This window comes from Ovis canadensis, chromosome 4 (genome assembly GCF_042477335.2).
Source record: "Ovis canadensis isolate MfBH-ARS-UI-01 breed Bighorn chromosome 4, ARS-UI_OviCan_v2, whole genome shotgun sequence".
In the NCBI taxonomy this organism is placed as follows: Eukaryota; Metazoa; Chordata; class Mammalia; order Artiodactyla; family Bovidae; genus Ovis; species Ovis canadensis.
This window is the reverse complement of record NC_091248.1, coordinates 95,894,566-95,910,331: the sequence shown is the minus strand read 5'-3', so window position 1 is coordinate 95,910,331 and position 15,766 is coordinate 95,894,566. Positions and strand designations below refer to the sequence as shown.

The following is a 15,766-nucleotide window of genomic DNA, read 5'->3' as shown; positions in this document are numbered from 1 at the left end:
ACAGCCAGAAATCATACTGAAAGCTCTTTCATACTGTTTATAATGTTCTCAGGTCACTTTTAAAATATTTCCCACTCTATTACAGAATCTCAAATACTGGAATCTGACATTGTGTCGAAAATGATTTGAAGTATGATAAAGAAGGGTATCTTGAGGAAATTTTTTCCTCTGATTCAATCTGTTACAAGAGTAAGCTTTTTTATGAGAAACCAGTCTCTTCAGTGTTGTTATAAGTGTTTTTTCTCTTTTAGTTAACAATTTAAAAAAAATAGAGTCCACTCCCTCATTTTGCCTCAAGAATCCAGAAAAATTTCATTTTAATTTTTTTTATGAAGACAGATATGATAAGAAATAAATACATTGTGTGTGGTGTTTTATTAAACATGAAAAATAGCCCTAAACTTATTAAAAGATGAGTAAATATTGGCCGATGAGTTAGTTGATTAAAACAGATCTGTGGATCAGATTGAACTTCTGGTGGTTAAGTATGAATGTAGAGTAGACTAGCTGAGAAAGCTTGAGGAAGATTGTCTTAATATTTTCTCATGTAATCTACAAGCTTAGACTTGACCTTGGTCAGACTATATAAAGTATTAATGTTACCTTAAAAATGAAAATGAATCACTTGTTTTTCAGAATATTCTTCAGAGTTTCTTGAAATAGTGAATTCCCCTTGTACATGAAAATACTTAATATTCGTAGCTTAGGAGAAAACACCTTTGTTGTACAAAGTGAGGGCTATCTATATCAAGTTCAGTATCATTTCTCTTCATGTTTAAAATAGTAAAACTTGGAGAAAGACAAAAGAGAAGCAACAGAAGTTTTCTTGGTTTGTGTTTGTGTCACTTGTTTTATATACCACCTACTTCTAAAAAAAGCTTTGAGATGATTATAAGTAATTTGGATGGTGGTCACTTTTCCCAGGAAACAGTTGTCATATTCCTTAAGAAAAATACTAGGTCTTTATTTCTACTTCTCTTCATAGAACTGATGTCCTTATTCCACTGGCAAGCCTAGTGGAATAGAAGATGGTTATTGCACTCTATTTTAGCTGACTAAAAATGAAATCTGGGCTCATTTTGTATTATTTTTTAGCTCTACATGTTTACAACTCTGTTAATGGTAGAGTTTTTTTTTTCTTTCTTCTCTGTTCAAACTGTTGCTATTATTCTAGTTTTTTTGAAATAGGAATGAATCTTCTTAGCTCTATTTTTTTTTTATATCATCAGTAAGTGTCATGAACTAAAAATGTCCCTTCTGTAGATGAGATACCATAGTTAAAGGGTACTCTGAGCTCACATGGAGACTATATCTGCTAATAGAGAAATGAAAGGGAAAATGAGGAAAACTGGCTCTTATGGGGTAGCAAATAAGCACACTTCCTTACTAATACCTGCAGATCATAAGAACTTGCAAGAATTTGTTTTCAATTAATCTAAAAAAATACTAAGAAATAATAAATATCTAGAATATGTAAAGAGAATATATTAAAAGTAGAATTAATCATTTTTTCATCTTAGAATTCTACTAGTCTGTCATCTGTGGTTATAGAAATTGCTTATCAGTATCTGTATTATCACTTAATGTATATAGTATTACATACAGGGCCTTTGTGTTATGTATGACTTGGGTGAGTTTGCATAGGAACCTATATAAACCATCACAGGTCTAAATAGAATAATTAGAAAAAGAAAGACAACCTATTTTATAGGTGATGAGTTAATGCCATGTTATATGTAAATGGGCTTCCCTGATGTCTCAGTGGGTAAAGAATCTGCCTGCAATGCAGGAGATGCAGGAGATATGGGTTTGATCCCTAGGTAGGGAAGATCCCCTGGAGTCAGAAGTGACAACTCACTCCAGTATTCTTGCCTGAAAAATCCTATGGACAGAGGAACCCAGTGGGCAGCAGTCCAAAGGGTTGCAAAAAGTTGGACACGACCGAGTGACTAAGCACACACATATATATGTACATGAGCCTCTAATTTACTCAGAAGGCTTAACTTTAAATAAAAGCATTTGAATAAAAGACATTATATCAGACAGTCTATAAAATCCAGTTTGAATTTACTACAAAGATAAGGTTAGGTTCTTAAAAAAGAAACATTATTTTAGATGAACAGTATAGAAAATGGCTAAAAGTTCAGACTCTGGAATCAGAATATCTGGGTTCAAATCTCATTTCTGCCACTTACAGAGTTTGTGACCTTAAGCAAGTTATTTAGTCTCTCTGGATGCCAGTTTCTTCTTCAGTTTTGTTTTTTGTTTTTTTTTTTTAAAAGTGGGGCCAGTAATTAAGCATGCCTTATACGGTTGTTGTGAGGAATAAAGGATATGCTCAGAGAGTAACCTGAAATTGTAGCTGTCATCATCACAGTGCCTATTCACAGGTGCGGTTTCCTGGTCATGTCTATAGTATGGGCTTCTAATGCTGGTCTTGATTTTCCGTTTGAAGTATTTACCCTTAAAGATAATTTATTCAAAATGGGCTGCAGTTCTTTTTCTTTTTTGTTTTAACTTATGTGCACTTAACATCTTAAATGTACATGAAATTGAACTAGAATAAGATTCCCTTTTCACAATACTTCTTAAACACTGTCCCACGCATATACATTTTAATATGGTAATACAGAGGCATTTTGTGGGGAGGGGGAGCTGTGAATTATGGCAATTCTAACCAATACAAATTTTGTTTTAGTAAAAACAGGCCCTGGACAGCAGTTAAACCACAGTGAATTGGCAATTCTGCTAAACCTACTACAGTCTAAAACAAGTGTTAATATGGCTGATTTTGTCCAAGTGTTGAACATTAAGGTAAACTCTGAGACTCAGCAGCAGCTAAATAAAATAAACCTTCCTGCTGGAATTTTGGCAACAGGTGAAAAACAGACAGATCCATCACCACCACAACAGGAGTCTTCGAAACCACTGGGAGGAATTCAGCCTTCTTCTCAGAACATGCAGCCTAAAGTGGAGCCTGATGCGGCCCAGGCGGCTGTGCAGAGCGCATTTGCGGTTCTGTTGACTCAGTTAATAAAGGCTCAGCAGTCAAAGCAGAAAGACGTGCTGCTGGAAGAGAGGGAAAATGGATCGGGACACGAAGCACCATTACAGCTCCGGCCACCTCCAGAACCTAGCACGCCGGCGTCGGGTGAGTGTGCAGACAGCAGACCATGGACCTGGCTGCTCTCACGCTCTTTTCTTGCTGTTGATGATTATCTGCAATATGTATTGTTTAGCTTTGCTAGCTGATGTCCTGAAAATGCTCGGATTACTGCTTATAGGTTGGTTTCTTAGTCTGTATACTCCTAGGAATTGATTCTTTAATTGTGAGTAGCAGAACTCATATGAATGCTGTAGATGTTTCTCATGTAATCTGTGCTAAAAAAGTAATCTTTTTATAACTGGATGATTGACCAGAGCAGCGACTTTACATATATAGTAGCTTTTGTTCAAGCCATAGATAGGTACATTTGAGATGACTTTTAAAAATCAAATACAATAAAATTTTTCTGTCACCATAAACTCAAATGAATGTTAGCACTTAAATATACCTTTTAATTTTTCATTTGACTTCTGGGTGGTTTTTGTTTGTTTGAGTTTTTGGTTGGTTTGTTTGTATTTTTGCCAGAGATGGAACTTCTTATGCCGTTTAGGAAACATTGAGTATTTTGAAAATTTTGTTCTCCATGGTAACTTTCAACTCTCTTTTTTGCCTTATTTCACTTAGGGCAAGATGACCTGATCCAGCACCAAGATATGAGGCTATTGGAGCTCACACCAGAACCGGACCGGCCTCGTATTCTGCCTCCTGATCAGCGACCTCCTGAACCTCCAGAACCACCGCCAGTCACTGAAGAAGATCTAGATTACCGGACAGAAAACCAGCATGTGCCCACCACTAGTTCTTCGTTAACTGACCCTCATGCCGGAGTAAAAGCAGCCCTGTTACAGCTCCTTGCTCAGCATCAGCCCCAGGATGACCCCAAAAGAGAAAGTGGTATTGATTACCAAGCAGGAGATACTTATGTACCTTCTTCAGACTACAAGGACAATTTTGGATCCTCTTCTTTCTCTTCTGCTCCTTATGTTAGCAATGACGGTCTTGGAAGCGCCTCTGCTCCACCCTTGGAACGACGTAGCTTCATGGGAAACTCAGATATTCAGTCCTTGGATAACTACAGTACTACTTCATCTCATTCTGGTGGTCCACCTCAGCCTTCTGCCTTTTCCGAGTCATTTCCCAGTTCGGTAGCTGGATACGGAGACATGTACCTCAATACAGGTCCCATGTTGTTTAGTGGAGACAAGGACCATAGATTTGAATATAGCCATGGCCCCATTGCAGTGCTGGCAAACAGCAGTGACCCTTCCACAGGGCCAGAGAGTACTCATCCTTTGCCAGCAAAGATGCACAACTATAACTATGGTGGTAACTTACAGGAAAACCCAGGCGGTCATGGCCTCATGCACGGACAGACCTGGACTTCTCCTGCCCAAGGACCTGGGTATTCACAAGGATACAGGGGACACATTAGCACATCAGCTGGCAGAGGTCGAGGCAGAGGGTTACCATACTGAGTATCTGTTTTTCCTCAGGCACATCATTTTTATCTGGAAAGACTTTTCTAGCTGCAATTTAAAGCAGCAATCCAAGAGACTTGAATAATATTAATTCAACAACAGCTTTATTTTTATGTGGAAAAGGGTCTTGCATACAATAGTTTAAAAAAAAAAGACAAAAAAAAAAACCTTTGCTTAAATTCATGCTGTTCTAAAACCTAGATCTATTGATTGTACATCTTCACAAATTCTAGTTAACGATTTTATTTTGTATTCTTGCAGTTTTAAGTGGATGCTAATCTTAGGGACATAAAAGTCTTTTATGGCCCTCTTGCAGATCTTCTGAACTATGCACATTTGTGCTTTTTTGTAAGTTTGGACCAACTTTTATGTAACAACCACCCAGCCCCTCCCCCCTCCAGTTTTACAACAATCAGAAAGGGCACTGATTTATTTGGTATTTTTCTTTTTACAAAGCTACCTTTAGTCAAAGGTCACTGTCAGTCTTTGCACCTGCTTTCAGTGTTATTGTGAAAGGTGTACTTTGTGCTCATTTCAGAAAATAAAACACAACCTTTCTCTTGATGCAACAGTTTTATATAAAAAAAAATGGTCAATGTTATTTTTGTTTTATTTTGCAGATTATCATAGCCTAGCAAAATGCATTCAAATGAAATAGTGGGTTTTATATGAAAAATATGGGTGGGGTGGGGAGGGTAAGTAAGTGCCTTAACAGGTAAGCTTAAGGTCTGAAAAAGTAGTTAACCTTTACACCCATTTGTCTTCTAAAGGGAATCAATGTATTGAAGAGGCAGAGGGCTCGCAAGTGTCCAGGGGCTGCCTGTTCAGTTCCTGTTAGGTCCATTCCCTGTACCTGTCACACTTTCTCCTTTGGGCTGTGTTACTTTCCAACACCACCTTCTGTTGACAGGGGAGTGAGAGCAGAGAATAAAAGTCCAGCTCCCATCAGCACCTTCTGTTACTTCTGAGAAAAAGTTCTAAAAAGTTTTGTCATTTAAATGGTGGAAAGTAATAGCTAAATGAACATTTAGCTAAATGAGCATTTTAGAGTATCATTTTCTTTCACACTGCCACATTGTCCCTATTTCCTTTTGTCATGGGTAACTGGAGGGCAATAGCAAAGAAACAAGGCTTAATAACAATTTGCATAATTCAGTTAATGTTCATGGGGGGAGGGGTGGCAAACACCACTTTTTAAATTATATAATTGCCATTCAACACAAAGTTAACTGTTCACTTTACTGGTTAACTAGAAACATTGCCTAGATTGAATTTATTAAAGTAAAAAGAAAAAGTAGTGCAAAAAACCCCTCTTATTCTCTCTCTCACTTTCTGTAAGGTTTACTACAACATCTGCCACACCTAGAGTAACTTTATTTTAGTTCATTTTAGAATGATGGACTAACCCTTACTTAAACTGTAATGGTGTCAAGTCTTTCTGTGCATACTCAAACCCATGTACCATTATAGTAATCCTAGAAAGGAACCAAAGGTAAACAACCAGTGTTTCCATTAGCACTAAATGCCAATTAACCATTTTGTTTTTTAGTCGTTCTCCTGGTAACTTATTTTTTGATTGGAATCTTAAATTGGAACAACTGTTATTGAATGAATATTGCTCCAGTTCTAAAGTCAGTCTTTTAATCTTGTGCCCTCTATCTGACTTGTGAACGTTCATTTCAAAACAGTATATGGAAAGCATTATAGTTTGGTGACAATAGGATTATTTTAAAGTGAATAATTTACCATTTTACTGCTATAAAATGAGTTGATGTCAGTTGACCATTTTATCTTTTGATGGAATTTTTTTGTTATTGAGAAAGAAATGAATGAAAGAATTATTCTTTTATTTGAATATTGAATACTAACAACTTATACTAAAACTACATTGCAGGAAGTGAAGAAATATTTTGAAATTTAGCAAAATAGCTACAGTATTCAAGTATCTGAAATTTTAATATGGTGAGTCTTAGAGCTTTAGACTTTCCTATAAGTGACAGTATCTAAGTTATTAATAGTCACACTTGATAATTCTGCTGACCATAGCAGCTAACCTAAAATCGAAGATATTTATGTGACATGAATAGCCTGTGTTTTAAAAATTAAATATTTTATATAAAATTGAATTGTGTTTGGATAGTTTTTCCTAACATTTCAGTTATATATTTATATTGGGAAAGTGGCTGGGAGGACAAGGAAATTGTTGCTTGAAGTCGAAAATTTGAACTACAGCTCCTGATACTACCCTAAGACAGCATTGATTGTGTGATACACTAGTTAGGAAAAATGTTGCCAATTAAACACAACTCAAGGCTAAGATACTTCCCAAGTTCAGAGATGTTGTTACATGGAAGAAGGCTTCTTAAAATTGATGAAATACAGTAGTAAAAATCTTAATGCCTTCTTTGATATCATCTAATACTTTAGTAAATTTGGATTAATGAAAAGAGCAGGGCTATGAAATCAGTAAATGTGTGTGATTACTGCAGTAATCAGTATTCTTGAGTGAAACTGAAGGAGCATAAAATATTTTGGGAAAGAAACAGGTAAGTCAGATTGCAAATGAGATGAAAATATAAAAATTTGACTTACTAAAGAAGAAAATATTATTTCCCATGTGAAATTCCCTTATGTATTTCTGATACAGCAGCTTTTTCTGCATGTAAGTTGGTATGTTTCCCAAGTCTTCAATCCATTATTTTTTGGAGAGCCCCAATCATCCATGAAATTTTAAAAGACTCATGTTAAGGATTTATTGATTAATAGTTTGTGGAATGTGAATTAGGATAGGGCTTTAGCTATGATTCAGAGCTTAACTCTATGTAAATATTCAGTGCCTACCAAGTGCCAGGTACTATTCTACTTGGGGTACATCAATCAACATGAAAGGCTTTAAATAATACTTCTGGTGGACTGATAGCAGGAATATTAAAAAGCGAAGTAGTAGTTGCAGCTCTTCAGCTGTATCTAAATTACACATAAGTGAAAGTAAAGAAAATGTGTCTATGTCAAATTTTGAAGTCAAATTTGAATAGAGACAAAGTTCTGGAAAAATAAAATTGAGTGATGAAAGCAAAATTTAAATTGGATCTGACTAGTTTGCAGCTCAATTGGTAAGAAGTATCAAGATTTCTTAAGAAAAATAGAAGATAAACTGCCTAAATGCTTCCAAACTAATCTCTGGTATTTCTGAGTTAAGGTTTTTTTGTATTTGGTATGAACTTAATCCAATTTTAGATGATTTTTCTCTCTAGGCTCCCTTACCTGGCCCCTGCCTTTCTTTTTAGGTAAAGCTGAAATATGAGATTTGAATAAAGATTCAGTGATTCCCTGGGTTAATGATTTTGATATTTTAAAAGTCTGAATAGGATGTCCCCAAAGTCTAAAATCTGGTCCATTTCTTTACAGCTAAGAAAATAAGATTTAGATGGATTACCAGGGTTGTTCTTAGCTATATCTAAATTCTGTAGTAAATGCTTCTTAATGAGAAAATTAACTGTTAAAAAATACTTTTGTTAAAATAATTAAATTTAAAATACTGAACAACTGGTTTAACTGATGACTTTAAAAAGTCAACTTAAAAAAAGGCCTCAGAAAAAATAGGCAAATAAAATTTTAGAAAACTTAGGAGCCTATAGAGACAGTTTGTTTCATACATGGATAGTCTTTAGAAGGAAGGTTCCTCATTTTCTTTTTTAAGACAATAGTTACCTAACAATTAGATAGTAAGATTAAATATTTAAACTTATTTTCTGTTTGTAGGAAGAAGATTGGTATCAGCAGACCTACAAACATTGCTTTTAAATTCTTTCAAGTTTGTAATTAAACTGTTTCTAGTGTAATTAAAAATAAGAGCCATTAAGAAAAAAGCTGTCAGGGGATCCAGTTGAAGGTGGGGAAAACAAAATTATTGGAAAGAACTTGCTCTTTGAATTATGTAGAAGAACATTTTGTGGGTTTTATTCCTTTCACCATATTAAATGTCCCATTAAAAAAGAATTTTCTAATTGAAATACCACATTGAAAATGAGGCTCTGTAGTGAATCACTTTATATTTTTTTCACAATTAAGTTAATTTGTTGTCAAGGTGTGGTTTTTTTGCAAGAATTTTTAGTAAAGTCTCGTAACTCCTAAATCCAATGTGTTTAATATAAGCCATTTGTTTAACAAAAAAGACTGTATTTGATAGTCTGTAAATAAACTGCCCTAAAAATCCAGGCTATTTTTATCCTTGTTTTCTTCTTGCCTCATATACAGAATAGACTCAGAAATAAGCTGATCTGATGTGAAGAATATACCATTTGTTATAACCATTGTGTCATGTTTTACAGACAATACTTTAAACCTGGAACCCTTATTTTTTTCCTTATATATTTACATATTCAAAGATGTAGGAACACATACAGAGATAACCACTACTAATATTTTGCCTTTGATGGATAACTTTTAAAACAATGGGATTATACTTCCCATAGCTTTGTAATTATTTTTATTTACTATTTTGTGAAGATCCATCTTTGTCAATAATTCAAGTCTACTCTTAGTGATTATAAATTACTCCTTTATAGAATAACCATAACTTAACAATTCCTCATTGCTAGACACAAAATATTTCTAACTTTTCTGTTACAAATAACAATGTGAGGGAAAATCTACCAGAGTAGAAGCGCAAATACAATTTCCTTGGAGTTGCTGGTGTGCGTTGTACACATCTAAACTTGGGCCATGTCCACATTGCCCTCAGGAAAGGTTTGCGAGTTTTACATTCCTGTTAACTTTCCTTTTCCACTTAGCTATGCTGGGTATTTAACAATTTTGAATCATTGCCAGTTTGACAGGTGAGAAGTCATTTTCATTTGTATTTCTTTGATTACTAGTGAAATTCAAATTCATGCTAGCCAGGTGTCTTTTGTTAACTAGTCATATGTTTACTTATTAGGCATTTCTCCCTGTAGCTTGGAAGAGCTTTTTATATAAAGAGGGTAGCCTTTGTAAACTGTAACCTTAAAAATACTGTGTGGTGTATTTTGATAAAGAAAATTTTAATTATATATAGTCAAGTCTATTCATCATTTCCTTTTGGTTTCTTAGAAAAGTTTATCCTAGTCCAAGGTTATTTTACTTTTTACACAATTTTATTTTACTGTCTGGCTTTCTGCTTTTACACTTAATTCTAAACTGTTCTTGTTAAATTGTTAAATCTTGTGAGGTAAAGGTCCAACTTTATCTGAATGGCTGTAGTAATTATGCCAACAGCATTTGTTAAGCAGTGTCATCCTATCCCTAGTTTTAAAATATCATGTGTCTTATTTGGGTCTGTTTCTGAGCTTTCAGTTATGTTCCACCCCTGATCTTTCTTTTCTGGTAGAAGTACCTTTGTATTTTTTCTTCATAAACTGTGTATAGTACCTATAGCAGGAAGTAGTATTTGTTTTGAGACAGAAGATCATTTAATTGTCCCTTTTCCCAAAGCTTTCTTGTCTATTTCTGCCGATTTTTTTCTTGTTACTTTCAGAATCACTTGACTCCCTTTCATCAGGCATCCTTTTAGGGTTGTAACTAGAAACATATCAGTTGTTTAAACTAGGGTGTTTTTTTTGTTTGCTTTTCGCATGTTCCTCAAATTTCTGAAAGTTTACTATGGTTCTGACATGTTTTTTGTTTCCAAAATTTGTTATTGCTTCTAGAAATGGGCTCTTCATATTGTTATGAATAATGTATTTTAAGCTAGTCTGCTTGTATGTGCTGTGGTTGGTCATGTCTGACTCTTTGCAGCCCCATGGACTGTTAGCCTGCAAGGCTCCTCCATCCATGAAATTTTCCAGGCAGGGATACTGAAGGAAATTGCCATTTCCTGCTCTAGGAGATCTTCCCAACCCAGGAATCAAACCTGCATCTCTTGCATTGGCAGGCAGATTCTTTACCACTAGCACTACCTGGGAAGCCACCTGCTTATATAGGAAAGCTGTCATTAAAAAAATGTCCACATTAATTTTTTCTAGTTGATTGAATATGTTAATGGGCATTCTTATTTCTGGTTTTATGAATGTATAATTTTTGGTATTTTACTCGTATAATTTAAACTATAGAAATAAAATGCTAATATTTATGAAACACATTTATCAGGATCAGATGTTCATTTTTTCCCAATGCCTTTTAATTGTAAAGTATTTTCTCCTTTGATCTGTTGATGACAGGCACCACTTAGTAGAGTCTAATACTGAGCCATTCATTAGAAATACTGCTGTTTTCTGTTGACTGCTGCTGCTACTGCAGCTAAGTCGCTTCAGTCGTGTCTGACTCTGTGTGACCCCATAGATGGCAACCCACAAGGCTCCCCCGTCCCTGGGATTCTCCAGGCAAGAACACTGGGGTGGGTTGCCATTTCCTTCTCCAATGCATGAAAGTGAAAAGTGACAGTGAAGACGCTCAGTTGTATTTGACTCTTTAGCGACCCCATGGACTGCAGCCCACCAGGCTCCTCCACCCATGGGATTTTCCAGGCAACAGTACTGGAGTGGGTTGCCATTGCTTTCTCCTATTAACTAACCCTGTACTTTATATGAGAGGCAGGTCTGGTTTTAATTAACAGGTTTTGATAGTGTTACAGAATAAAGTAGAAACTCATGTTTTATTTGATTTAGAATGGTTTATGTATCCTGAAAATGATTTTTTTAAGTTGATGCTATTTTATTTATATCCAGAAACACCTGACTTTTTTCTTGAAGGTAATTCTTTCACTATATCTATTTCCTCATGTGTCCTTCATCTTTTCAGGGTTCTATTTCTTGGGTAAACGTTGGTAATTTTCTTTTTTCTGGCATTCATCACATAGTCCATCTTATATTTAAAATTCTTTTAGCATATAGTTGCACTTAATAATCTCAGTGTTTTAAAAACATTGTCTATTATTCCATTTCCTTTGTTTTTTCTCTTTTCCTTGTTAGACTAGTTAGGATTTGTCCCATTCCACTTCTGTCCTCTCAGCACCAGGGAATAAAAATCTAATCATTTACCTTCTCATTTATTTTAGCATTGTGACTTTGATTCCTTTCTAATTCCCTTATTTATTACTACTGTCTTCCTTCCAATTCCAGAAAAAACCCAAACCATTTTAATTGTACAAATCCCCTGATTATTTCTTTACTTCCATCCCATAGGTTAAGAATGTTGTGTTTTCATTGTTTTCTTAATATTTGATGGCTGCAAATGTGATTGCTTTTTTGATCCAAGGATTATTCTGAATAGTGCATTTCAATTTCCAGGTCACTGGATATATATTTTTTTGTTAATAACATATTTCTAATATTACATATAGTCAGTATATGTAGTCTGCATTGGGGACTTTATTAAGGATATCTTTTTAGCCTGCTAAGTCAGCAAATATTGTAAATATTTCTTTAGAAAGTATGTCATTTGGTACAATTTGTCACATAAGAATATCATTAAACACTGGTGAGATTCTCAGTGTCTTATTTCTCAAAGAGTGAGAAATGTAAAATAAATTCTTCTACTGCTATAATGTATTTTCCTTATATGTCTAATGCTTTTTGCTTTATTATGTTCAGTGCTATATTCAGCACTGTATATTCAACACATACATGTTCGTAACCAGTTAAACTTTATTCCATTTATTCAAGGTTCTAGAACATTTTGAATGCTACTAGGTCCAGTTAATTGGTCTGCTTGTCCTTTTTATTTTTTTAATGCTACCTTGCTGTCATTGTTTGTTTTTAATCTTTTGCTAAAACTGTTTTTTTTTTCCTTTGTTAGAAATTTGTATTTTGAATCTTCTGTTGATTTGTATACAGACTTTTCTTCTCAGCTTTAAGTATTTAAAAGTCATAAACCTATTCCTTGAATGAAGAACTTCAGGAGTTATATAAGAGTTGTTATAGACTGTCTCTTATCAAAAGATTGCTCAAAAGATGAATTACCATGACTGCCTTAGACCAGGATTGAAGCAGTGTTGGAGAGTCACCTGTATTTAATTGTTTTTTAAAAGGGCTGACAAAAATAAGAATCAGTGTTCTTGGATGTTAAAAACATGATCGTAAACAAAATGTATGGGCTGTAAAACAGGGTATCCGCAGCTGAAGATCAAATTAGCTGGAATATCAACTGAGTTGAAAATGACCTTTAAAATTCACTACTAAAGTTTAAAAGGAAAATTGAGAAATGGAGACTAAATCTAGATATCCCACTATTCATCTGGTAGCAGTTCCAAAAGTAGAGAATAGGGAAAATGGAGAGAAATAGAAAAAAATGTTCCAGAGCTGAAAAAGACATGAATCTTCTGTTAAAAGTCCACGGAATGCAAAGCACAGTATATGATGAGTCATACTTGAAATACATCATAGTAATATCTCAGAATTTTAAATTTTATTAGAACTTCACATTTATTTATATTGAGAAAATAACAGATTGTTTGCAAAAGAAGCAGAATCAGACTGGGCCTTCACCACCAACACTGGATGCTAAAAGGCAAACACCTTTGAGCTTGGAATTCCATCCTCAGTGTAGTGGTGTTCCCTCAGCCTTCTTGATTGAAATCCAGCTCTTCCCTGGGGGGACTGATTGCCCTGCAGCCTTCTCAAGTGATAGCTGTTTTTTCTCCCTTGGACTACTGGGCTTCTTAATTAAGTGTCCTTTTTGATGCTCATTTTCACTTTCAGAATGTTCTTGTCCCTTAAAACTATGGAGCTTTGATGCTAGTGTCGTCAGACTGCTCCACTCTTGCCTCCTAGCTGCAGTTCCTTACTGACCTCTGAGTTCTTCCCCTTCCACCGTCCCCACCATACGCTACCACTGATACCTCACCCATTCTTTGAAGATTTAAATTTCTGTTTCATTGTCACTCATATTTCTATCTTGATTTCGATATCCATGTGGATGATCCTTCAAACCTTAGCTTTCTAAACCTCTGTCGATCTGATCTTCCCCTCATCTCAGCTACTCCTGTCCTGGTCATTCTCTGGACTCTATGGCTACCAGTAACGTTACCCCTACAAGTCTCAATTCGAGCACTCTGTTTATACTACTCTTCGAACCCCTCCCACAAGTTTGCAGCCCACTTCCTCTACTACTCTGACTCCAACTGCCTTTCTTATTAAAATCACTCACTCAACTAATACACATCTTCAACTGCCTTGTCACCCTCTTGCTTTCCTGTATTCACATGAAAAAGCAAAAACTCTGTTCAGTCTCCACAAACTATATTTAAATCCATTCTATGTCGGCACCTATGCAGCTGGACATTGCTGGAAAAAAACTTAAGCATGACCAGTAGTTTCACTTTACTTCGGGAAACTAACCTCATGTCGGCCCTTAAGGCTACCCAACAATTACACTGCAATTAAATGGTTCACCAGTTCTAAAAACATAACATTTTCATAATATCTGTGAAATGAGGATGTCTCATATATGCCACTAGGGTATGTCATACTTTAATTGGTAGGTTTTCCCTTTTTTAGTGTTACTGAAAATAATGGGGTATCTTAAAATCAAGGGTATCTTTGATAAAGTACAGCATAATTCTCTGGTTCTTTTCATTCTCTTGTTTCTCCACAGGATCATGTAATACTTTTTCTCTGCTCTACTCAAATTTTCAGTATTTCATTCCTTTATTTGCTAGAGCTGCCAAGACAGCATTCTTGCTTTGTTCTCACATAGTCTTCCCTCTGCGAGCCAAGGCCTGAGAAGAAATCTGTCACTGCTTTAAATTCAAGATTTGTGATACAACCGTATCCTTCTACAGGACTCTCATCCCTTATTCTATAGGCTCATGTCATGGTGTCAATTAATAAAATTCACAATCACTCATTCCCAATAAACTTGAATTTCAAAATGGCCCTAATATGTAGAATGTTAACCAACAATGAGAATTCCTTTATATCTACATATTATGGGAATATTTATGACAATTACTCAATTGATTATAATCCCAATTTAAAAAATAACTCTTCCCTCCCCGCAACCCCCCCCCCATGCCCTGCCCGCTGAGATCCCTGGTCTAACAAGTATATAAAAAGCACTAACTGAAAATGTGTATATTTTCCTGTTAATCACTCAGAACAAAGGTTTGAATGAACTGGTGATCCAGGGTTGAAATTCAGCTTATAGGTAGTTTTGTTTGACTCAGTGCTTAAACATTAAAAAATTAGTTTAAAACTGAGAGGGTTTGTGTAAAATAGTCCAGATTTCAGCCAGTTGCAAGTTGTTTAAAAAATGGGAAAACCTGGCAACACTGCACTTCTGTACTGGGCATTAAGTTAGTACACCCTTAAAAAGTGACTGATTTCTCAGCTGCTTTCACATGTAACAAGAGCTAGGGAAAAGAGGGCAAGAGCAGTGTTTCTTCCTCTTGCCCCTTCTCTCTGGTAGCCGAATCTTGAGGGATTAGGGATTATGACTTCCAAAGGATTAATAACAATTTTAAAGACTACAGGGGAAGGTAATATGCAATATTTATTTCAGTGCTGCTTTTGCATTATCAAACTACAGATACGCGTAAGAGTCACCTGTTAAAACCAAAAGCGTGTTGATAACTTTATGATGAAGTTAACCCTTATTATAAAGTAAAAGGAAATGAAATTTGAGAGCTGGAGTCATAAAACCCAACAAAATGCATTTATCCCAGACAATGTGCTCACCTAAAAGAAAAAAATAGAACTCTTGACAGTTTCCTTGAAGTCTCCTAAAGCTTCTATCAAAGCTAGAGGCTTTGATTTAGTTACTTTCTTATTTATTAATATTACTTTATTTCTTAAGTGTCGAAAAGTTAGTGGCCTAGCGGCATTTGGTTAGTGTATGTGTGGCCCAAACATTCACTGATGTACACTGATGTAATGAAGTGTGTGAAAGTCACTGAGTCGTGTCTGACTCTTTGTGACCCCAAGGACTACACAGTCCATGGAATTCTCCAGGCCAAAATACTAGAGTGGGTAGCCTATCCCTTCTCCAGGGGATCTTCCTGACCCAGGATTTGAACTGGGGTCTCCTGCATTGCAGGTGGATTCTTTACCAACTGAGCTATCAAAGTCAAAGTTAAAGTCGCTGAGTTGTGTCCGACTCTCTGCGACCCCATCGACCATACAGTTCATGAAATTCTCCAGGCCAGAATACTGGAGTGGATAGCCTTTCCCTTTTCCAGGGGATCTTCCCAACCCAGGGATCAAACCCA

General features: G+C 35.6%; 2 protein-coding genes across 9 annotated transcripts in view; one reads left to right on the top strand and one right to left on the bottom strand.

Annotated features, from left to right (window-relative positions):
* The window catches only part of CDK13 (cyclin dependent kinase 13), a 131,261-nt gene extending 125,729 nt beyond the window's left edge, over positions 1–5,532 (top strand). The window contains exons 13-14 of one of the 2 annotated variants that reach the window (XM_069588236.2): positions 2,879–3,151; positions 3,731–5,532. In XM_069588236.2, the coding sequence (XP_069444337.1) occupies positions 2,879–3,151; positions 3,731–4,581 (1,124 nt within the window). In that variant the 3' untranslated portion in view covers positions 4,582–5,532. Of the gene's footprint in view, positions 1–2,698; positions 3,152–3,730 lie in introns of both variants that reach the window. The other variant, XM_069588235.2, reaches the window with a different exon arrangement.
* MPLKIP (M-phase specific PLK1 interacting protein) overlaps positions 1–15,766 on the bottom strand; it is a 133,198-nt gene that overhangs the window by 102,182 nt on the left and 15,250 nt on the right. The gene's annotated exons all lie outside the window — the stretch shown is intronic.